The sequence below is a fragment of the Mastomys coucha genome, unplaced genomic scaffold (assembly GCF_008632895.1).
Source record: "Mastomys coucha isolate ucsf_1 unplaced genomic scaffold, UCSF_Mcou_1 pScaffold6, whole genome shotgun sequence".
Taxonomy (NCBI): domain Eukaryota; kingdom Metazoa; phylum Chordata; class Mammalia; order Rodentia; family Muridae; genus Mastomys; species Mastomys coucha.
This window is the reverse complement of record NW_022196912.1, coordinates 113,974,238-113,998,421: the sequence shown is the minus strand read 5'-3', so window position 1 is coordinate 113,998,421 and position 24,184 is coordinate 113,974,238. Positions and strand designations below refer to the sequence as shown.

General features: G+C 45.7%; 1 protein-coding gene across 1 annotated transcript in view; it reads right to left on the bottom strand.

Moving 5' to 3' along the window:
- Positions 1–267: 267 nt before the first annotated feature.
- Positions 268–24,184, bottom strand: part of Tdp1 (tyrosyl-DNA phosphodiesterase 1) — a 75,903-nt gene continuing 51,986 nt past the window's right edge. The window contains exons 15-17 of the mRNA XM_031355667.1: positions 21,949–22,051; positions 9,814–9,922; positions 268–557 (exon numbers count right to left, since the gene is read on the bottom strand). Coding sequence (XP_031211527.1) covers positions 484–557; positions 9,814–9,922; positions 21,949–22,051 — 286 coding nt within the window. The 3' untranslated portion in view covers positions 268–483. The remainder of the gene's footprint in view (positions 558–9,813; positions 9,923–21,948; positions 22,052–24,184) is intronic.

Below are 24,184 nucleotides of genomic sequence, written 5' to 3'. Positions count from 1 at the left end.
ATCCAGGAAGACTGAAAACTGAGGGTGCTTTCTCTCTGAGCAGATGAAGGAAGGACATCTCTGGGCATGGACAGTGGAAACACCCAACACAAAGCCAACCTGATTTGGAGAGCTGGCACCATCACTGAGCCTTGGGCTCACCACTTGGGCTAGGCCGGCCAGCGAGGCTCAGGGACCCCATTGCCCTCCTTGGGTCACAGAGACACCACTATCATGCTGGCTTTTTGCATGCTCGCTGGAGAGTGGTAATTTCATTCCAGGCCTGTACACATTTTTAAATACTATGAAATTTAATAGCTTGATTTTAAGGATATCTAAAAGTGAATTAAGAAAATAACACTTCTTCTTTAATAAGAATGTTGACAATGACCATCGACACATGGCCATGATGGATTTTTGCGAGGCGTCTTGTACAGGGGTAAGACTTTAAGGGAGGTGAGTGTCCAGTACAGACCAGAACATCCAATGCCACATCACTTCATCTCAGGAGGGCACCCACATATTGCCATGTGTGTCAGGTGCCTTGACATAAGGAATGTTCCAAATCCATGGCCGATCTGGGAAGGAAGCACATCACATTACATTTATTTGGACTATCACAGAATGTATCTATTTGCCTACTGGGATCAAAGCATTTGGTGCTCAGCTCTCCAAGTTGTGAAGAATATTTTCCAAATCAGCCCCTCCACATCCCCCATGATACTGTCTGCAGACAATAGCTTTTGTAAAGGTTCATGTTAGAGCTAAGGGTTAGATGAGCATGGGGAACAGGCCAGGAGAAAGTGACATCAAGCCATGTAGCACATAAGACATAGCACCTGACACATGACCCCCCTCATGTGCATGAGTGTAACTCTTTCCTGTGCATGTAGTATTCAGAGGTCAGGGTTACAGGTATATGCCACCACAGTCCCTCTCTGTGTGGTTGCTGGGATCTGAACTCAGGTGCCATGCTTGCACAATGCTCTACCCAGTGAGCCACCTCAAGCCTTTCTCTTCTCTTAGTAAGCTGACGAAAGCATGGCAGCAGCTGGCAGGTTTCTGCTCTCAGCAGCTCACACATCACCAAGAAGCCTTGGGTCATATTCCTGGAATGTTTTTGTTATATTATTATATTAAAGGTTAATGATCAACAAGAAGATCTCTAGAAATGACTGAAGACTAATGTCACAGAAGCAACAGGCCTGAGCCTGTGTTCTCACAAGAAGGCCTGTGAAGGCTCCTACCCCCCCTCCCCATACACACGGGGGTACACATACACACTGGCCTGAGTTGACATTAGAAATCTTCCAGTCATTCTCCACCTCATTCATCGAGGCAGGGTCCTCAATTGAACCTAGAGCTCGCCATACAATACAGCTAGTCTGACTGGCAGTTCACTGTGCCAATTCCACCACCTTCTGACCACTGGAATGACAAGTGGGCCACCATGCCACCTGTTATTTAGATGGCCTCTGGAGACTCAAACTCCAGTCACCACACTTGTGTAACCACTGCTTAACTCATCTCCCAGCCTTGTCAAGCCATTCTCACAACACATTGCTATGGGTAGAGTGGAACCATTTCAAAAGAGCCATGAGATGGGTAGGGTGCAGATAATCCCAGGTTAAAAGGGGTCCCCATCATTGCCTTGGTAAGTATTACAGAAGATGGGCTTTTAAGGCCACAGTGTTTATTGTAAACAGGTTTCCTCAGTCATAAGGATGGCCAGGCAGTAACCCAGCCCTACAAATTTGACTTTAGGAACCTTTCCTCCCTCTCTAAAGAAGTGATGACAGTTCAGAGGGCAGCCTGTTTGTGTCAAGTAACCTCAAAGTAATCATGCCCACAGCCATACACAGAAGGATCTGAAGGAGTTCCAAAGACGGCAAGACTGGCCTTGAATGCATGGAACAAACCCGTTTCTGTTGACCCACCAAGCTTGGTGGAGCCTGGTAACCCCAGAGTGCATTTTTCAGGTTTGTTTTCTAAAAAGACTGAGGGCCTGGGGGCCAATGGCAAGGGACCCGACTTCCTACCCTCTATCTGTGCCGTTTTCTTTCTTTAGAGGCACTGCCTTCTGTACCTGGATCTGTCATCTACCCATCTTTCCCATGCCGTGCTCTGTGGGGCAACACTGCACCACCTCAATCAAGGCAGAGACCATCTTGATTCTTGCCATGAGTACAACACAGCGATGCCTGGCACAAGGTAGACTTACTAACCAGCCAATAACCTCAAGATCAGTCCTGTGTTTATTCCTGTCCCTCGCCCTCAGGCAACAGGAGCCAGGCAAGGACCTGGGAAGCTCCCTGGTGGCAGGTCTCTGCAGCTCTGCTTTACAAATTAGCAGAATGCCAGAACTCTTGGGTGGATCATTTCCCAAGCTGGCTGACAGGTCTGCCACCTCTTGAAGAGACAGAAAAACAGCCACAGGGAGACGAGGTTAGCTGTGTCACTACTGTACCTTTGTGCCCATGACTACTGGGAACACACATTCAACACTCACTGACTTGGAGGAAACCTGTTTTTAAGCAATCCTCTTAAATCCTCTAAAGGCCTCTCAAGAGAGCCTGCCTTGAAATCTACTCACACATGCAGCCAGAATTGCTATGAGTGCAGACTAGATGCCGGGGAATTTGCTAGGTGCTACAGAGAGAAGGGAGGTGAACTAGATTTGCCAGCCTCCTTGAGGGAACTTACATTCTAAAGTGGAAGGCAGAAAAGCAGGTGGCCCACCAACCATATGTAGCCATTACTGCGTCTGTAGTTGGTCCCCTAGCAGGTTGGTAAGAGCCTGTTAGAGTAAGATTTTTCCAGGCCCCAGATCAGAAAGCTTACCTCACCAGGTCTGGGCTGGGTCAAGCAACACACATTGGGATCGAGTTCTAAAACTGATCTCAACCCAGTAAGAGCCTAGGATCCAAGATAAAGAAAATGAAATATGGGCTGGAGAGATGGCTCAGCAGTTAAGAGCACTGACTGCTCTTCTAGAGGTCCTGAGTTCAATTCCCAGCAACCACATGGTGGCTCACAACCATCTGTAACGGGATCTGAGGCCCTCTTCTGGTGTATATGAGCTACAGTATACTCATATACATAAAATAAATAATTCTTAAAAAAAAAAAAGAAAAAAGAAATATTGCCCCCCTCCCCCAGGTCCTCAGGAATATAGTGGAACAGCAAAGGGACATGACCAGGTCTGAAGTTAGGGAGAAAAGACTGCTTGTAGGTAGAGTAAAGAGGCCAGGAAGATAAACAAGAAGGCAGCTTTGGAGGTGACAAACAAGGAAGCCTATGCTAAGGTTTAACACAGCTGGAAGGCTAGGGAATTACAGTCTGCAGGTTCAACGTCACTTCCCTTTGGCTACTTAGGGACTTCTGCTAACTCCAAACTTAGCTCTATCTGCGTGTGCAGCCTGGACCAAGGCAACCCGAGTGTCCCAGGTTCCTTATTTGGAAAGTGGGATTTGCACTGCAGCAGTCTTGTTGTGGTGTTAAGAAAATGCAGTGAACTAATTCATGTCACAAGCTTGCACCAGCTCCTGCTATACTAGAGGTACTCAGGCAGTGCAGGGTGCTGTGGTAATCATCATGATTTTCATCTCTCAGGGGTGAGGATTATCAGTGTCCCGTGTGCTGTCAAAGTTCTGCAGGGTTTCCAACAATCAGACAAATCCAAATAAGCCACACAGTCCCTCTGTCTGCCAGTGACTGACTCTTTTCTTTGACTCTTTAAGGACTGGCCCAGGATTAAGGGCTTATAACTGTAACTGCCAGGCCCAAACCCTTGCAGTACACTTCCCACGCCCCACTGTGCAGGGAGACTTAAGGACTCACTTTAAAGGATGCTTTCTGAGGTCACAGCTCCTCAGCAGAGGCAGCCTGAGTTGTGTGTGTGAGGGGTGGTAAAGAGGCGAGCTCAAGAGTGCTCCAGTGACATCTATTTCAGCCGCCCCAGGAAACAAGGTGAATAAAGACAATGCAACTCGAAATACGAGGGAAGTTCTAAAACCTTGTCTTCTGCTTTAGCAAACTTAGCAGAGACGCAATGGCTTTCAAGGGCAGCATCACTGTTAACTGGGTTACCTCACTGCCTCCTCCTGAGGAACCACCGACCTGGCCGTGTCTACCCTGGAGCAGGACACTCACCTTGCTGAAAACTAAGTATTCATTTCAAGGGACCTGGATCAACTGCATGGTTATTTCAACAATAATTTCTTTAGGATTTCTCACCCCAAACCTTTGAAAGCTGAGTTGGTAGTTTACTGCCTTCTGGTTATATTATGAAACAAATGCAGATTTCTCCTTTAGGAGGAGATCAAAGTTCTAAAAAGCTGGGCATCAAGGTACATGCCTTTAATCTTGAAGGCAGGCAGAAGTTGCTGAGTTCCAGGCTAGCCTGGTCTACGTAGCCAGTTCCAGGCCAGCCAGCACTACATAGTGATTAAAAAAAAAAAAAAAAATTATTCTTAAAATTTTTTTCTAGATGTGTCACTAAAACATTTCTCATTTCTCAAGATTTTCCTTTTGGAAAAATAGGTCTTTAAAAATAAAACACACCAATTTTAAGTAAGTACTCTCTCTCTCTCTCTCTCTCTCTCTCTCTCTCTCTCTCTAAATGTATTTGGAAAGGACAACTGAATCAATTTCCTATCTCCCTCAGAAAAATGAGTACTTCATCAATTTGGGCTTTATAGTTTAGTGATAGTTGTGACTGGTCTAGGCTGAACTTATTCTGATAGTATCTGAACGCAAGGAACTATTCTAAGCTAATCAATAACAGCTGTACTACTTGGGATCAGTGGTTCTGAAATGGCTTAGAGGATTACATGTACTATGTATGTGCTCAGTCTGAACTTGGTATCTCAGGTGCCAGGCAGGTGTCAGGACCTCTTCTACTGAGTCTTTACACCTATAGTTTATTATTAGCCTCTCCCAGCCACTTAAATTAGTATATACATACCTATCCTGCCTATGAGAGATTACATATAACTTGGTAGACACCAACTGGATCATCCAAAGTTAACAGCTATGAAAGGACCAGTCGGTATCAGGTGCCTCCGGACGTGCGGCATCAAGATGAACACAATATGGTGGTTCTCTTAGCAAAAGTGCTACTGCCTGGACCTCGTGAAGAAGAAACAGTGGGCAAACCCAGCATAGGATGCTTCTCGTGGATCACAAAGTAACTAGCCTGTGCTCTGAATGAATGTCAGGTAACACAGGGCTATGAACCTGCCCCCACTGATGGAGGCTACAGGTGGGATAAAGGAGCGCAGCATGTGACTCAGGATCTCTTTTGCTATAAGAAATGTGAATGTATTCCACACAGGAATGCGGACTTCATATAAACTGCTGGCCCTGACAGTGACACCGGCTTATGGAAGAAAATGCTTTTATCTAAGGGGGAAAGATATTATGTCTTCAAATTTCAAACAGCTTGGAAAAATGTTTGAGGAAGGATGCAAACGGAATACAGTACTGGCTCACTAAACTTGGGTGAGAGGCACAAGGGGATTCTTGTGCGCTTCTTGAAAGATACTATATATGGATGACCTGGTATAATTTTTTAAATAGAGGGGACACTGGAACACAGATGCTGTAGAGGGGAAGGAGCCTGGAGGGTGACGTCACTGTAATGGAGAAGAGAGGGCAACACAGGGAGGGGCCGGAGGGAAGGGGGACAGCTCCAAGGGTGTTTGACAGGGAGCTATTTATTAGCCTACTTAAAAATACATACACATGTGTACATGTGTGTCTTACACACAGTTTATATATAAAGCACACACGTGCGTGTGCGCGCGTGCATACACACACAAACAGTTTAAATGGAGGTACCTAATAACATAGAGTTTCTCTGTGTAACAGCCCTGGCTGTCCTAGACTTACTCTGTAGACCAGGCTGACTTTGAACTCACAGAGATTCGCCTGCCTTTGCCAATGAGAGCTAAGATTAAAGCCACACCCAGCTTACCATTCCTATTATTAAATGGATCTGTCGTTTCAAAAGGGTCACCTAACCTTGATGATAGGGTAAATTCATGCCTATCTGCATCACCCACAGGTTTTATGAACTGTGTCCATCACATGCTCCACTATGTTCATAGCAATCTTATTTATAATAGCCAGAATATGGAAAGAACCTAGATGTCCCTCAACAGAGGAATGGATACAGAAAACGTGGTACATTTACACAATGGAATTCTACTACTCAGCTATTATAAACAATGAATTTATGAAATTCTTAGGTAAATGGATAGATCTGGAGAATATCATCCTGAATAACGTAACCCAATCACAAAAGAACACACATGGTGTGCATTCTCTGATAAGTGGATATTAGCTCGGAATACCCAAAATACAATCCACAAACCCCAAGAAACTCAAGAAGAAGGAAGACCAAAGTGTGGATACTTCGATCCTTCTTAGAAGGGGAAACAAAATACCCACAGGAAGGGATACAGAGACAAATTGTGGAACGGAGACTGAAGAAAGGACAATCCAGAGACTGCCCCACCTGGGAATCCTTCCCATATACAATCACCAAACCCAGACATTATTGTGGATGCCAGCAAGTGCTGGCTGACAGGAGCCTGATATAGCTGTCTCTTGAGAGACTCTGCCAGTGCCTGACTAATACAGAAGTAGAGGCTCATTGGACTGACTACAGGGTCCCCAATGAAGGAGCTAGAGAAAGGACTCAAGGAGCTGAAGGGTTTGCAGTCCCTTAGGAGGAACAACAATATGAACTAACTAGTACCCCCAGAGCTCCCAGAGACTAAATCATCAACCAAAGAGTACACATAGGGGGACTCATGGCTCCAGCTGCATATGTAGCCGAGGATGGCCTAGTCAGTCATCAATGAGAGGAGAGGCCCTTGGTCCTGTGAAGGCTCTATGCCCCAGTGTAAAGGAATGCCAGGGCCAGGAAGTGGGAGAGGGTGGGTTGGTGAGCAGGGGGAGTGAGGAGGGAATAGGGCTTTTTGGGAGGTGAAACCAGGAAAGGAGATATCATTTGAAATGTAAATAAAGAAAATACCTACTTAGAGAGAGAGAGAGAGAGAGAGAGAGAGAGAGAGAGAGAGAGAGAGAGAACTGTGCCCGCACACAGTAGGCTCTCAATATTATGAATCTGTAGAGAACTGTCAGCGGTGGCTCAAAGCAAAGCACCCCAGGGAATGACCTTAACTTCTGTCACTTGATCTGATCATTTTTTTTTTTGTTCCAAGACAACATCTGGCTGGGCTTTCACAGTGGGATATTCCTGTGTTAAGCTTTTTATGTGGACCTCTGATTTAAAATATATATATATATATATATATATATATATATATATATATGGAATGAGACCTTGTGTGTGTTGCCATGGTTCAAAAATCACTTTTAAAAATGAAGTGCTTTTGAAATGGTCTTAACCACTCGTTTTTCTTTGCCTTAGTAAAACTCCTCTGTATGGGCCACAGGCCTTTATAGAACATTGGCTGTATTTGGAAAGTAATATCTGAATTACTAGCATTATTCTACACACTGCTGTAGGAATGCAGAAGCCAAAATAATAGTGATAAAGCATAATAGTACAATTTCTTTTCTATGTATCTTTCAAAAAAAATGCCTAAGAAACAGAAATTCAACAAAAACACCCTGTAAAGCACCCTGTTTGCTGGTCAAACAAAAGATCTAACTTCCTACAGTTAGGATAACACTTGCCCACTGCACAATTCTGAGCTGCTGCAAATGCTTTTCCTACTAGAGGGAAGGGACTTCAAGACATCTTAGGGCTTTGTGATCTCTCCGTTCTTGTTTTCCTATCCCTCTGGAGGTGAGGACTATTGGACAGGGATGGAATCCAGCCACGGCTAAGGGGGGCAAGGCTCAGGTCAGACCCCAGGAAGTAGGGCTCAAAGCAACCATCCCAGGTCACTCTTCTCTAGATCTTGACTTAAAAGAAAAGAGGAGAGACGTGACGATAGAGAAAGAAATGAAAGCACAAAGCCAGAGAGGTGAAGGGACTGACCTATAAAAGCTATAAACTCAAAGGCTACTGCTCAGCAGGAACAGGGAGAGGGGCTCACATTAATTCATTGTGCAGTGAATAGGGAACTAAACTAGACCTTGTCAGGAGAGTAGTTATGATAATCCAGCCAATGTTTATCGACTGCTAGCTGAGCACTGTGGTAAGCACTCCATAGACTTCACCTCAGCTAATGCTCTCAGCAGCCTGCAGCAGGGACGAGTATTCCCCATTTTGCAAACTGACACATGCCTAAAACTCACTGAACTGCTGCAGGACAGATGGCACATAAACAAGTTATTTTAAATCATGGCCTCCTTTTTAAAATTTTATTTTGGCGGAGGCTAAGGTGAAATTTTTTCACCTTTGGTGAAATTCTGGGTTGAAATCTATTGCAACCCTGCTGCTACAATGAATAAGTATGATATACAAACCCTGAAAGCTCATAGACGAGTCATGCCTCATAACTGTGTCAACAGCTGGGGCAGGGCAATGTCACCTTAAGCTTTCAGGATGGTACGCTGGCAGCATAGAGCAACACAATCTTAAGAAATGGGTCCACCAGATGGGGAGGTTTGGCTCATCAAGAAAGCCCCAAGGTGACTGTGGGCAGGAAATCTGGCAGAAGCCAGCGGGCTCAGCTGTGAGAGGAGAGCCTGCACTGGACTGTCCATCATGAACTAAATGACAGAGACTTAATAGAGTAATGCCATTCAAAGCTCCCTGTCATGCAGTGGTCTCTATTCAGATTTAGCATATTTGCATATTCTAACTTGGCCACTCCTGGAGGCGTCTGTTCTCTAGAGAATATGTCAATTATGATTCGATAGTAAACTTGTCATTTGAAGTTAGAAGTGTTTCCTGAACGCACATCTCTATGACCTTGAACCCACTTTAAAGACTGACCTTCTTGGGGTGCTAACATCTGCTCAGTGAGGATGTCTGACCCTGTAGACCAGTGGTTCTCTACTCTCCTCATGCTGCAACCCTTTAATCCAGTTCCTCATGTTGTGGTGACCCCCAACCATAAAATTATCCCATTGCTACTTCATAACTGTAATTTTCTACTGCTATGAATTGTAATATAAATATCTGATGTGTAGGATATCTGATATGCGACCCTAAAGGTTCGTGACCCACTGTCACTACTGTAGACAGCCCTATGGATTCTTTATTGGAAAGTATACTTGGTCACTGCCTCTAGGAAAGTCACAGTCCACTATAGCAAGTTTCAAAGTGTGGCCTGGTGACATCTCCTGGGGGTGTGTCTATAAATCAAAGTTATTTCTTAGTGACACAAAGCCATCATGTGTTTTCCTCACTTTTATGTGTGTAGAGGTTATGTATGGGTGACATCACAACAGAGGGAGTGACAGCAGATGACAGGGTTCAGCAGTCAGCTTTTAGGTTGCACAATAAAGATGCTTTTGAAAACCATGAAGTGACGCCACCTCCCTCACTAATTTTGTCCTTTACTTTTGGAACTGGCCATAAAGCATAAAGTGACTTATTGTTTTAAAACTAATGTCAATATATACAGTTAAGCATTTTCCAGTTTTGTTTCCATTATTGTAAATACCAATACATACATAAAGCTCATATAAATTACGACTCTTTATGACTCCTGGTAACTGAGTGCGAGTGGGCTCTAAGAGAAATACATCACTTGAGTGGCCTCAGATAGGGAAGCATGAACCGTTTGCAAGTCTGAGCTTCCAGAGGCTTCCAGGACCCAGGCTCACACGGAGACCAGCGCTGCCTCCCAGGTTGCTTACTTCCACTGCTGTGCAAGATTATGGTTCCCTTCATTTGTGTCTCACCTTTACTCCCGTAGAGCTCTGGGGGCAGGTCGTAGGGCACAGGAAAGGAGGCAATCGGCTCACAGCTGCTGGAGAAGAATTTCTGTTTCACTTTGAAGGTATCCAAGCCCTGCAGACACAGAGGGAGGCTATGACTTAATCTTGTTCTCTAAAATAGCCAGAAGATCTTAAGAATGATTTATCTTTATGATATCCCCAAGAATATTGAGTGATTTCAGAGCTATTCTCAATGATACACAAGAAACTATGTTCTATAACTCCTTCCCTCAAATTATTTTCTTCTGTAAAGCTAAGAGAGGCTGCATGTAAGAATGACGTTAAGTTCTGTGAGTTTAACAAAGGACAGAGAAGACTCTAGGTAAAAGCCTGTTCTACCAAGCATGGCACACAGTTAGCAGGGGTGGGTTCCAGGACTCCCTGGGTGAAAACTCCCAGAATGCTTTCAATATTTCTATAGTATCAGGCTGCCTGTTCTGGAGTAATAAGGAGAAGCATATACATATGCTGTTATGTATAAGGAACATGTGTGTGGAGAGCTTTTGGGGGTCACTTGGCAGGAATCTGACATTGGGCCAGGACAAGGAAAGAAGCTCAGGCAGAAATCTAATTTTAGGCTAGAAAAAGAAGTAGGCTTCAGGCATGAATATGACTTTGGGCTAGGACAGGGCAGTAGGCTCAGATATTTTGGTCATCCTGACAAGCCCCTAGAAACAGTGATCACGGGCATGATCACGGGACTTTGTCTATTGCCTTGCTTGTCCCTTGACTATTTGTGTTTATTGTCTTGCTTGTTCCTCAACCTAGAGCTGACCTTATTACTTGCAAGTAATTAAAATGGTATAAAAGCAGATTGGGAAAAAATAAACCCACCTCAACTTCAGAACTGGTTGGAGTCATGCTACAATGTTGTCTAATTGTCTATTTTCTTTTGAATCCTCACTCCTGCCCTGGAGAACCCGCTGACTGACTGAGCTGGCTTGGCCACATATGCCAACATAAGATAGGAATAGAAAAGTGAAAATTCTTCAAGACCTACCAAAGTAAAAGGTTCATCCCAGGAACGGTAGAACAGAGAATTAATCTCCACTCTGAATCAAGGTGGAGGGGCGTGGCTCCTTCCAGGCTGCTGGGTGCACTGCTTTTTCTTTCTCACAGACCTGTACAGTACAAGTTCTTAACACACTAGTGCTCTGCCTCTCAGGGGACCCTGGACCATCCTGACATCCTGCTTTCTAGTCTGTTTCACTGTCTCCTACTGACTGTCTACTAACCTGAACACGTCCATATTCTAAATGCATGGAAAAACAATGCTGATGTCCTAGCAGCTGGCTACTGAACTGTAGAGTGCTCAATCCCCAGTCAGGTGTGTGGGGTAGTCATAGGCACCATGTGGGAGGACATGGCATCACACAGGGGCTTCTAGACACTCTCAAAGTTCTAGCTTTTGCTCTGGCATTCACTAAGCATTCATTCATTCATTCATTCATTCTTTCAAAATATTATTTCTCAAGCTGAAGCTATGCTAGAGCTCCCAAGAATATATGGTAACTGCACTTATAACTTGTAACCTTGTAGTATTTCTGGTTTCCTATCCCTTCAGGGATCTTAAAACACTAGATGGGAAGGTGATGACTACAACCCCATCCAGGTGAAACAGGAATAATGAACAGCAGGACAAATGGCCCAGCTATGACCCAATGATGTCATCAGCCCAGCCTCCATGAACACAGAGCTAGAAATGTATCCATTCAGAACACATGTGAACCTATGGTAAGCTCTGCTCCACGGACTGCCCTTGCCCTCTCCTTCAAAGTTCCCTTATGGGGTAGTTCAAGATCCCAAGATCCTATATAAGCCAATAATCCTGTCCCAAGGGGAACTTGGGGACTTCTGTTTATGAGACTACCTTTCTGTCAGATGTCAGCCTGTCTGAGGACTCCTTACTGGACCTGAGGGTGATAGATTAATAAGCTTCCCTTCTGGGCTAGGCACGGTAGGTTCCATGCTCTGGAGATACAAGAATCAACAGAGACATCATCAGCCCTGTCCTCATGGAATGCAGTGTTAGGGTGGCACTAAACAAGCACTTTATGTACATGTCTAACAGACGACTGCAATCTGTGGTAAGTGCTGTGAAGAACTGTCTTGGAGGACTACAGGAGAATAGCGGCCTGTTTTAACTTAGTGGCGATAGCCAGTAGATGCCTCCCTCCAAGGGGTGACCCATCTAAAAGATAGGTTTGCAGATGAGTGGAGAAAGAATAATGCTGGGGGCAGGGGGAAGCAGTACCTACAGAGGATAAGTCCTGCTTTGTTCTGGGAACTACGGTGGTTAGTATCAGATGACTACTTCATAAATCTTAGTTTCTTCATTTGTCAAAGAAGATGGCTCTTTATCACATTAATGTTTTTTTCTAGTTTGGTTTTGATTCTATAAAGACCATAACCAGGTAACTCGGGAGGAAAAGGCTTATTTCATCATCTAACAGCCTACAGTTCATCATGAGGTGAGTCACGGCAGGAATTCAAGGCAGGAACTGAAGTAGAGGCCCTGGGTGACTGCCACTCACTGGCCTGTTCCCCATGGCTTGTTCAGCTTGCTTTCTCACACACCCCAGGACCACCTTTCTGGGGCTGCACCCCTACTGTGGGCTGGGCCCTCTGGGCCCTCCCTCGTCAACCATGAACTAAGAAATGCTCCACACACTTGCCTATAGGCTAATGTGGTGGAGACATTCTCTCAGCTGATGTTCCCACTTCCCAGCTGCGGCTACCCTGTGTCAGGCTGACAAACACAACTTCAGTCCCTAGGGTGAGCCCTGCTGCTCAGTGGGATGCAAGAAACACGGAGCTGCAGGCACGAGAGTAGAGTGCCCGCTCTGCTTGCTTTAGTGGCTTCTACATTCCAGCAGCTGAGTAACACACGGGAAACTGTTCTGTGCTCACTAAGGACCACAAAAGAGGGCTGGAGATGAGGCTCAGTGGTAGAGAACTTTCCAAATATGTATAATGCCCTGGGTTCAATCCCCAGCACTACAGGAAAATCAAACCATAAGGGCCTGCAGGCAGGTATGAGGTGACAGCCGTGGCAAAGATGTTGACTGATTTGTGAAATGCAGTATGTGACACGGGCCTGGATATATTAAATAAATACATACATACATACATAAATAAACAAATAAGAATGACTCATGTCTGTGTCAGGCTAAGGAAAGGCTTTGTAGAAAAACAGTACTATAGTGTTTTTAAAACTTGGGTATCATTTTGACAAACAGCAGTGGCAGAGAAGAACATCAGGGGAGAGCAATTCATTCAAGGAAGGCTTAGAGGAGGCACATCTCATGGAGCTGAGCGCACTGGCATGGGAGTGGGGGATGTTAACACTTCCCTAAATGAGAAGAGAGCTGGACATCTGTGCTCTTCCTCCATTAAGCCAGGTACGTTATCTGGTTATTAGTGACTCAGGCATGAGTCAGCCTGGAGGCATTGGGGGAGAGTTCTTGTTGCTGGGAGCTCTCATGTCCATCAACTGGAGATGTCAGAACACTGAAGATACGGCTTGACTATTGACTTCAAGCCCTGCCTTGAAGTAAAGAACCCTCAATGCTTGCCTTGTTGCTTATATTTGTCTGATGACCACCCATCAGTCACTCACACCCATCAGCCACTCACACCCATCAGTCACACCCAGATGCACCCCAGGGATCCAGTCAGAGGCTGACTTTTTCATCAGCGGGCACTGAGGTTCTGAAGGAGACATTTCATCATGAGGTGGCTGGAATAGCTTGGGTGAGGGACTGGACTGGAGATTGCTCTCACAAGAGAAACAGGAAGTGGTCATGGTAGCGGGAGAAACAAAACTAAGAATTAGAACTGCAAAAGGCAGAGGAAGGAAGCTGGAGACCAGGGATGGCTGCAAGCTTGGGCCTGGTGAGCTGAGCTGAAGACACTGATGGCTGGCACTGCCAGCCGCACATTCTCTATTCAGCAGCAGGCGCTGGACCACGTCACCACCAGCCCCCACCTTGTCCTTTCTCAACATCTCACCTTTAGGAATTCTGCATCTGGGGAAACATCTCTTATTTTTGTAGTCTTCTGCTATATGACTTTAGGTAAGTAACTTGCCTTTCTGGGTCTTGGTTTGCTCATCTGGGCAATGAAGGTTAAGACAGCAGCACCCAACTCAGAGCTCCTGTGAGGACACAGGGCACAGGAATGAGCCAGTCTAACTGAATTCTCAGGGTGTGCTCTGTGACAGTAACTCCTGCTTTAGCAAGGAGGAAACAAACCTGGGCTGGCAGTTGTCTACACACACCCTGTCTTTGGGACTTCTGGTCCTATGCAAATAATTGGCCTCCATTTCCACAGAGAACCAGGAAAACAGAAAGTCTCACATCTGTACAAGTCTTTAGCTCATAGACTTGTCATGTTCTTTAACAGCCATGAGGCCATGGGAGAGTCTTTATGGCCTTAACCCAGTTTTGATGCCCTACATGTTCCAAGCCTGGCCTCCCTCTTGTGGTGTCTGACCTCTGACATAAGAATGTTTGAACCATCCATGTCTGACAAGAACTAATATGCTTTTTTCTTGAATGCCATTTCTGATCCAAATTCTAGGGTATTAAAAAAAAAGCACCACTTTTCCCTTCAATTGCATGTCAAATTATTTGAGGCTGTCTCCTAATTATCATTATTTATATATCACAGTGGTATTGCTTGGCATTTTACAAAACAGAGGAAGGCACCCTCCCAGGCATAGCACTTAAGACAATGCATTTATAAAACACCAGGTGAGAGGGTGGACATGAATCACACATGACAAATTGCTGGCTTCTCCCTCCCTCAGCTGGGATCATTGATGCTCAGCAGTTTGACTCAATCACATAGAGAAGTCTCCTCAGTCTGCAGCCGCAGATGTAGTTTATGTTGTTAGCTGCATGAACTTGTGTAGCAACTGCGAGTGTAAAACTCCATGAGGTGCTGGGTTTTTGTTTGTTTGTCTTTTGAGACAGGATTTCACTATGTAGTCCTGGCTGACTTGGATTTTTTATATAGATCAGGTTGGACTTGAACTCACAGAGACCCAGGGTATTGGATTTCTCTAGAACTGGGATAGTATCTGGGTTTGCAGGTAGGAGCCAGAAGAGGCCAGAGGGAATACACCTTCTTTATCAGATGGGCTGACTGGTAAGAAAGATAGGACAGAAAGGTGGGGGCCTGTACCCTTGGCCCCCACATGCTGACAGCTAGGGTCTGGGAAAAGCTCACAGAGTGGGCACACAAACAGGACTCTGGACAGTAAGGGCTTTGGTAGCTAGGATGCCTATGAGAGTGCAGCTTCTGGGGAGGAGGAGGACCAATCAGTCCAGTAGTGTGGGGGTGGCATGAAGACAGCTCTGGCTGGAAGTTGAAAGAACAGGCCTCTGCTTTCAGCCCTGGAGTGCACCACTCCCATTTCTAGAAGCAGCCTTTTTGAGTTCTGGAAAGCAACCAGGCTTGTTTCAAACCATTTGCAGGTTCCAGCTTTTAATTTTCATAAGACTTTATGAATTTGTTACTAGATGGTCCCTACTATAGGGCAGGCTTACATGAGTAAAGAAACTGGGCCAGTCTAGCCCAGCTGACAAATAGGGTCCCATCCTGATCTCACTTCAAGTCCTTTCTCCACCTGTCATTTTGGTGCCTATAGATGTAGGTCCCTTAGTCTTTCAAATTGGTGCCCTGGAGAGTTCCTTTGCTTGGTTCTTGGCTGTTTCTCCAATGTGTTCTCCCAATCTGTCTCCTCCTACGTTGTTTCAGTGGGAGTGATTCATGGGTGGAATTTAAAAGGTTACAAGACATGCTTCATGGAGCACTTGCTCTGCTGTGACCTCCTGGGAGACTGGGAGCCCAAGCAATGGCCAGGCAGAGAGTGTAGGGGACAAGGAAGGGGACAAGGAAGAGGGCTCAGGTGCGGCTGCTTGTAAATTTAGCTCTATCAGCCACACCCATCTCAGTGGAGCCTACCAGACTGACCATAGATCATCTGAGAAGACATCATTTGCTTGTGGTATGCACCATCTTTGAAAACAGCAACAATAAAAATAATGATTTAACCCAAACAGAGAAGGGAGAGAGTAGACTTGAAGATTGAAGTCAAGGCTTTTGAATTGGATTCTTTTCTCTTCCTTTTAATCCTGATGACAGAAAAGTAGGAATCCATTGCCTCAGAAGCAAATGAACCTAAGGCTCAGAAGAGACTAGGATGGTTCTCTGTTTCTGTCAAGGGTGAAACATTATCATCATCTAGAGCAGTGTTCTCAGCCTTCCTAATGCTGGAACCCTTTAATACAGTTCCTCATGCTCTGATGACTCCCAACCATAACATTATTTCATTGCTACTTCATAATTAATTGTAAGTTTGCTACTGTTATGAACCACCACATAAATATCTGATAAGCAATATATCTGATATTCGACCTCTGTGAAAGGATCCATTGATCACCAAGGGGTCATGAGCCACAGGTCAAAACCTGCTGTTCTAGATCAATTCTAAAATTGCCAAAGGCATTCTTGTTGTAAATGAGGCATGCTGGCTGTGTACCTACTACAGTTTTGAGGCCCTAAAAGTGCTAAGTCACATGGCCAGATTACTGAATGTCAGGTCTTGTCACAGCTGTGGGAAAGTGGAGAGCCTCTAGCTACTGCCTCCGCCTATTGGATGCTACATGCTCCTGTTTGCAGCACTGGTCTCAAGGTAGTGTGCAGGATGCAGTGACTGCAATGGCTCAGGGGTTTAGGACAGAAGCAGCACTCCTGGCTGCTGCTGACTCAGCAATGTGGGTGGCACAGACACAGAGCTGACCGGGAGGCACACAGAGGCTGAAGGGGAAGGTGGATCTGGATGGTGTCTGGCCAGCTGGCTGACTGGAGTCTGAATGAGCTAAGTCTCCAGAAACCATGGAATGAAACACATTGAGGTGTCTCTCACCAGCACCAAACAGGGGACACCAAGAAAGATGTAACCTCTGACCTCATTTCACAGCAAGCTGTGCTCTTGTCAGTGAACACTGTAAGGTTATTAGCAACACAGAAACCTTCAAGATATTTACTAAGTGGATATACAGGGATTGATAATACATGGCAAATTGTATTGATAATCGCATTGTTGAAGTTAGACACAAATACAGACTTAGGAAAGTGTGTGTGTGTGTGTGTGTGTGTGTGTGTGTGTGTGTGCGTGTGTAAGACAGAGAGAGAGAGAGAGAGAGAGAGAGAGAGAGAGAGAGAGAGAGAGAGAGAGAGGGAACACATAACATCAACAAGATTGCTTCAAGTGAGCTCATCCAGTCTTTAATACTGATCTACCACTGCGCACAGTGCACTACACTAAGCCTAGCCTCCAGACACTGCTGTGCATGCTGTTTCTGTGACAGCTGCTCAGAGAACACTGTAAAGTCCAAAAAGTTCAAGGAAGCAACATCAGCTGATGGCCATGTTCTCAGAGCCTCCACACATTCACAGGAGAACAGCAGAGTGGAGTGACGGTGCGATAATAACAACCACCCTACAAGTGGGATACGCAAGGAGCCCCGGATCCAGGAAGCTGTGGGATGCAGAGAAAAGAGTACCTACAGGGGCAGGCAGAATAGCTAAGAGCTAGGGGCATGGAGCTGCTTTCTAATATGGATTAGGTCTGGCTAGAGGAGGGCCCTGTAAGAACATGGGCCCTATACATGCCCATGTAGGGGCAAGTGCCAGGAGGGGCTGGAGAGATGGCTCACAGTTGAGAGCTCTTGCTGCTCTTTCAGGGTTTGACTGCCAATAACTACACGATGGCTCACAACTTTATGTAATTCTGGTTCCAGGGAAGCTGACACCCTTTTTTGGCTCTATGGGCACCAGCAAGGACTTGACGCACAGATACATATTCAGGGAAACATATATATGAAATAATAAAATAAATTTAAAGAACTAAAGAGATGCTGACAGTGAGAGGGGAGGGTGTGGCTCGGGCAGTCAGGAGTCACTGCCAGGAGGGAGAAGGACATGCCAGAAAGCTGAACTAGGTGTTACAGATCTGCAGCCCATGGGCAGCACTAACAGGCCTGTGCTCAGTAGTCTACCTGGCAGCAGGATGAAGTGAGGCATGCAGACGGCTTCTGGGAGCAAAGCCTGAAGAACAGGGCCTCAGGGAAGGAAGCAGAGGCTGATGTAGAACAGCTGGCATGCCCTGACCACACTGGCTGCTGGAATGGTGACCAGAGGTGACACTATCAAGCAGCACTGAGGAGTTAGGAATGACAAGAACCAGTGATTAAAAGGTAGGGAGAGAAAGAGTTGCCATGGGTATTTTTCATGCTTCAAAGCAGGGAAGTGGGGTGACCAGTAACAGTAATTCATTAGAAATCAGACCGCCTGGCTAATGTCTTTTAAATGATTTAGCTGATTTTGATGACATTTGCAAATGCCACATATCCTCAAGTACCTTCTGAATAATATGTGATAATCTATAATTTAAGAATTATGTTTTATAAGATTCTGAGGCCCTGACAATTGGCATGTGATGTGGATTGTCTTTCCTCTGCTCAGGTGGGGCCTAGTCCGTCCCAGTAATCCTGCCCTGCAACCCCCCAGACTAGGAGTCCAGTCTCCTAGACTAGCCCCACCATCATACCTCAGTCCTGGCACACACAGAAAACAATTTTTTCCTTGACTACAATGTTATATTTCTCTGCAAGGCTCTGCCTGAAACTGGGTTGAGTACTCACTGAAGGCCACCTCCCAGAATCCTTTCCCAGGTCCTCAGCACAGCCCATGCTCCCCATCCTCCAGGACTCCTAATATCTGGAAATATCTCTGACCATGCTTCTGATCATGTGCTATACACATTGTATCTATGTATCTCAATGGACCCTTGAGAGTCCTGAGAACGAGGACCACAGCTTGTTTCTCATTCCTCCCCAGGGTCCTCCATAGGGGAGGCCTTGGGTGATTGTAGACATGAGCTGGGAATGATGAGGTTGACCATGGACCACTGAATGTTTAGCTTCAAGTCTGCAATGGGCTTTGAGAAGGGAACTGAGCATTTCTGTGGCATACCCCTCTTGCAAAGACGGGTGATAATTCCAGAACATGGGTGATTGCTGGCTTCCTTCAAAGCCAATACCACACACGGCATTTCTGCCACTTTTCCAGAAGCTTCCGTCACCCAGAAGCTCTGCTAGAGTCTCTTCCTATATAAAAAATAAACACTACATCCCATAGACCAACAAGGCCCATGCCAGCTCACTTTTTGGTGATGTGCTCTGGGAATCCATCTCTGGGGTGGCTTTAACTCATAGCACCCCTCCCTTCTCTAGAGACAGGCCCACAATATGGGGATGCATTGGGTGGGGTAGGGGGCAGATGTAGAAGACAGACAGAAACCCAAGGTGTAGACAGATATGCAGAGTGGTCTTCACCAAGTGGAAGCCACTGGTAGCAGCAGCCAGAGAGGACTACATCAGACCCAGAGCTAGGCTGGCTCCTCCCCATTCTCCAGTCTGAATTATCAGTAATTCCTTTGACTTTCTCCAGCATCCTTTTAAATTTCCTCTTTGTGGGATTAACCTTCTTTTTATAAAATGCAAACAAAAGAACTCTGTAGCCCCTTAGATTCAGCTTACTTGGGTGGCATGGCACGTTCATGGTTTAGCCCTCCGCTCATAGCCAGGACATGTATCTTACTGCCCACAGATGGGTTATCTGACCATGATCATGATCACAGGCTCCCTGAGAACACAATACACTTCTGTGTATTCTCCATAATGCCTAATGTCAGCACTCTGTCCAGCCGTTTATGACTCACTGAAGGGCACAGATAGTTCAACTGAATGGGAAGATGCTGGGGCGGGGTTATGGTTGGCTAGTCCTTACCAGTTTTATTGGAAGCCACTGTGACACACTGTCCCAGGCTCTAGAGACAAACTAAAGAGCTGCTAAAGATGTGACCTTTCTTTACCTTTTTTTTTTTAAGATTTATTTATTTTATTATGTGCATATACTGTAGCTGTCTTCAGACACATCAGAAGAAGGCAAAGGAACTTTCAGTCACATGTCTAATGTGGCCTCAAAGTTCAAGTCACTGTGTTTCTTTTCTCTTTCCCTGTTATTTTCTTCCTCCCACTTACCTCTCATTTTTCAGCTTTCCAGATATAAAGAATCAATAAGGACAACAAAGCCACAACATGTTTAAATTGCTACAGCTATTCTGTTCATCTTTCCTCGGCCAGTGCTGAAACTTTAGATTCATCTGCTCACAGTTTGGAAAGCTAAGGTCAATCTCAAGCTCACCTGTAGCTAGGATGTGAAAAACACAGCCCCAGTGCTCGGGGCCTAGCTCCTAGGTGGCACAGATCAGAAGGGGTGGCATCATCTTTCATGCTTGCTAGACAGTTTTCATAACTAATGCAGTCTCTCTTTTACCTCAAACTGCTCTAATGTGCCTTGCCATTTTCTTAACAAAGTCAATTTGGGCATTATTCCCATGTTTCTCTATGGCCTTCCTCTGATATACAGGAAAAGACTATCTGTACTGATGGGGGCCTGGAGGACAGGGGTGACAGTACCCTCTATCTTATGAACATTCCCTTGCTTAGGGATCAGCTCAGAACAGACTTCACGAATGCCAACGACAAAAGCCAAAGAAGAAAGACATGCAACGTGCTCCATCATCTGAGTCAGCGCCCGAGTCAGCCAGTTCTTACCGAAACTGAAGCTAGGCCCACAGTCACAGCAAATATCTGGGCACTGCAGTCTAGACCATGAACTCACTCTTTTCCAGAACTGTGATATAACTGAAAGATCAGAGAGAGCAGCCAGAAGGCAGAGGCCTTGGGCTAAACCCTATGCTAGCTGTGGATCCACAGGGACATCACATCCTTGTCTTTCATGCCACCATCTACTGTGAGGCTGAGACACTGAAATCTAGGTATGAGCAGCAAACATATTTACCAGTAAGAAAGAGAAGGAGCTGAAGCTATGTGACAGCAGTTACATCCTGAAACCCTCTGGGGTGGAGGAGGACAGATGAAGACAGCCAAGTGGAGAAGAGAGAAGTGAGAGCAAGCTGCTCCCAGAACATGGGGAGATGGGGGATGGGGGGGAGGGAGGGAGGGAGGGAGGGAGGGAGGGGAAGGGAGGGAGGGAGGGAGGAAGGGAGAGAGAGAGAGAGAGAGAGAGAGAGAGAGAGAAAGAGAGAGAGAAAGAGAGAGAGAGAGAGATTGCTGCTGGAGTGCTACGAAAGAGGGCGCTTTGCAGTGTGCTGTGAGACTCTGAGTTCATTACTGCTCACGGGCTCACTTAGGTCTACAGCCAAGCTCATGGTACCCCCTTACCTAAACCTACTACATTCCAAGCAGCTCACAATGGACATATCCTAAGGCTTCAGCAAGCAGTAAAAAGGGAAACGGAGGGGCGCTGGCTATCTCCCTGTGTAGGCCACCCTGGCTGTATCCCATGGTTAAGAGTATGATGAGGGTACAGGAGGCTCTGGGGCATCTGCACCTCAGGGAAATGAGTCTTTGGAAGTATGATTCTGGTGCGTAGTGAAGCATATGGCTTAGGCCACCTGGTCCCCACAGGCACAGCAGACACTTCATCTGGTGTTTGGCCATGGAAGCTGTTAGCCACTTGAAAGCTGCCGAGGAGCCGATATACATCTTGAGAGAGAGAGCACTGCCTACATGGTGCATTTCTGGGTGCTCGTATCACAGGTGTCCTCCACTAAATCCTGAACTCTGTGCTCCCCAGCTTTGCTGCTGCCAGCTCCTCTGTAGTTGTGGTGCCTCTTCCAACTCCCCCTGTACTCTAAACCCTCCCCACTTTTCCCTCCCCCTAGCACTCCACCCACTCAAAGTCCTGTGCTTGGCTGGGCTACTCTTTTCACAACTTGTCACTTCCTACCATATGGGTCTTCACATGGTGCTTCACAGTGTCTATTCAATATGGCTATTAGCCTTGCCTTCAACAGCTAGCCAGATTAAAACATAGGTTTTGGATTAGACTCCTGACCTCACCACCAGACCACGCTGGGCTCACACTGTGACAAGAGGAAGAGAACAGAGCCCCATTCATAACATGTGTGACTGAGTGGGCAGGGACAACGTTACTCACAAATGCCGACGGGAGGAAAAGGACCCCGAGCTCATAGGAGCGTATCATCAGCTGGGTGCCGTTCTTCTCCAACGCTCCCCAGGCAGCCTTGGACAGATTTGCACTGTGGAGACAAGGACGCAGAAAGAGCTGTCTCAGTGTGGCATCTTTGTGTGGGTCAGACATGCACAGCTGCAAGAGCACTGGTCAAAGAATACACAGCCGCAATCATATTGATTCAATCTTGAGCCCAACTGTGGTATTGAAAAGGAAATTTAAGGCGTACTGTACTGTAATTTTCAGGATTTATCCAATTGCTAATTTGGAATAGCTTCACTCTCATATGCATGACCCCCAGGGCATTATTAAAGTGATTATCTTCCTTAGAAGTATTTTTTTCCATGTCAAAACTCCCTTTCCTTTCTATCGTCCTGGTACTGATTGCTATGGCTTCTAGTTTGGTTGTACATAAAAGCATCACTTAAGACAAACCTGTGGGCTGGAGACAGGGCTCAGTGGTTAAGGGTGTGAATGAGGTAGAACTATGCAGAGGACCAGAGTTTTGTTTCTAGAGGTCCCAAGGGCCTGGAGCTTCAGATCTAGCAGATCCGATGCCCTTTTCTGGCCTCCACAGGCACTACACTCATGTGCACAAGCCCCCATGCAGACACATACACATAACTAAAAATAATAAAAATATATCCTTAAAAAAAAACCCAAAACCTTTTAGAGAAAAAACTGTTAATATTATCATATACATGTAGCCACTTTCTGTCTTTTTTTAAGGAAGGGACAACTAAAGCTAATTTCTACTTTTGCTTTGAAGAAAGCAGCTCCAGGGCCACTGCAGTCAGAAAGAAATAGCTTATATATAGAATCATGTTTAATGTAGACAGAGTTGTGGGTATGTCTTTAAAAAAAAAAAAAAAATCCCAGCACAGCAGAAGGAAGAAGACCTGAATAGACAAACATGAGGAAGTGCCAAGATGCACTCTGGTTCTCATTTATACCTCCGCCTACGCTAAGAAGCTGACCTCACAGAAGTGGGGAGGAGCACAGCATTGGGTGGAGGATGGGAGGGGTGGGGCTCAGGCAGGGCAGAGGAAGGCCAGACAGGGGTTATCAAAATGAGTCCTAGAGCTCTGCCCTCAGTGACCACAGCTGGAAACAGCTTTTTATATACTTGTTTATTTAAGGCAGGCAGGCAGGCAGGCAGGCAGGCAGGCAGGCAGGCAGGCAAGGCAGGCAGGCTGGCTTTCTCATGGCTCATAGTTTGAAGGTACAATCTACCATGGCCGGGCAGGGACAGTGACTGTAGCCATGGCTGCAGGATCATGTGGCAGGGTGGATTTTGCGTCCACAGTTCAGAAGCAGAGAGAGATGAATACTGGACCATAGGACAGTGTGACAATATTCTTTCCTATTCAGTTAAACCTTCTGGAAGCATCTTCACAGAAATGCCCAGAAGTTTGTCTTCTAAATCTTGACAAGCTGACAATCAAAATTAACCATCATAGAATGTGTGTGTGTGTGTGTGTGTGTGTGCACGCGCGCGCGTGTTGCGCGTGTGATTTAAAGATAGCAGGACACAGGTACTATGAAGAGAAAAACTGGGGGCAAGGAGTAGCTGTGGAGAAGGGAGGGAGGATAGTGGATAACAGAAGAATAAATGACATTAAAAATATGTGAAAAAGCTATTATGTTATAAGCTTATATATATTTATCTCCCCACATAAAAGGGTGTTCCTCAGGAGCCGTACACTATCAAACAAGAACTCCAGTGCCAGTTACGGGATATTTCCTTTCAAGTTGTTGGTCAGAGAGGTCCACCATACCCCCAAACAATATAGGCTATTGCTACTGTCCTTGGTTACTTCCCAGAATATGAAGGTGAAGTCTATTGCTGAAGACGCTCTACACTTCAGTCACAGGTCTCCCTTGGGGAATCCAGCTGGTACCAACCTGGAAGCCTCCTTCTTGAGGGCCAGCACTTAGTATCTGAAGGCTGTGTGAGCGCCAAAGGAAAAGAATCCCAGCCCGACCAGCTGTAGTGACTGAGAACGTCTCACACAGTACAAAAAGGGCTAAATGGCAGGAACTGAGAAACTCCAGGAGATGAGTGTTTACAGAGATGGAAACAAGTTTTATTCTGACTTGACCACTGTACATTGTATTCAGTATTCTTGACAAATGTGTGCAACTTCAGGAAAGTTGTTCTCTAGTTAATCAGATTAAACCTACCACATGGACTCAAAAA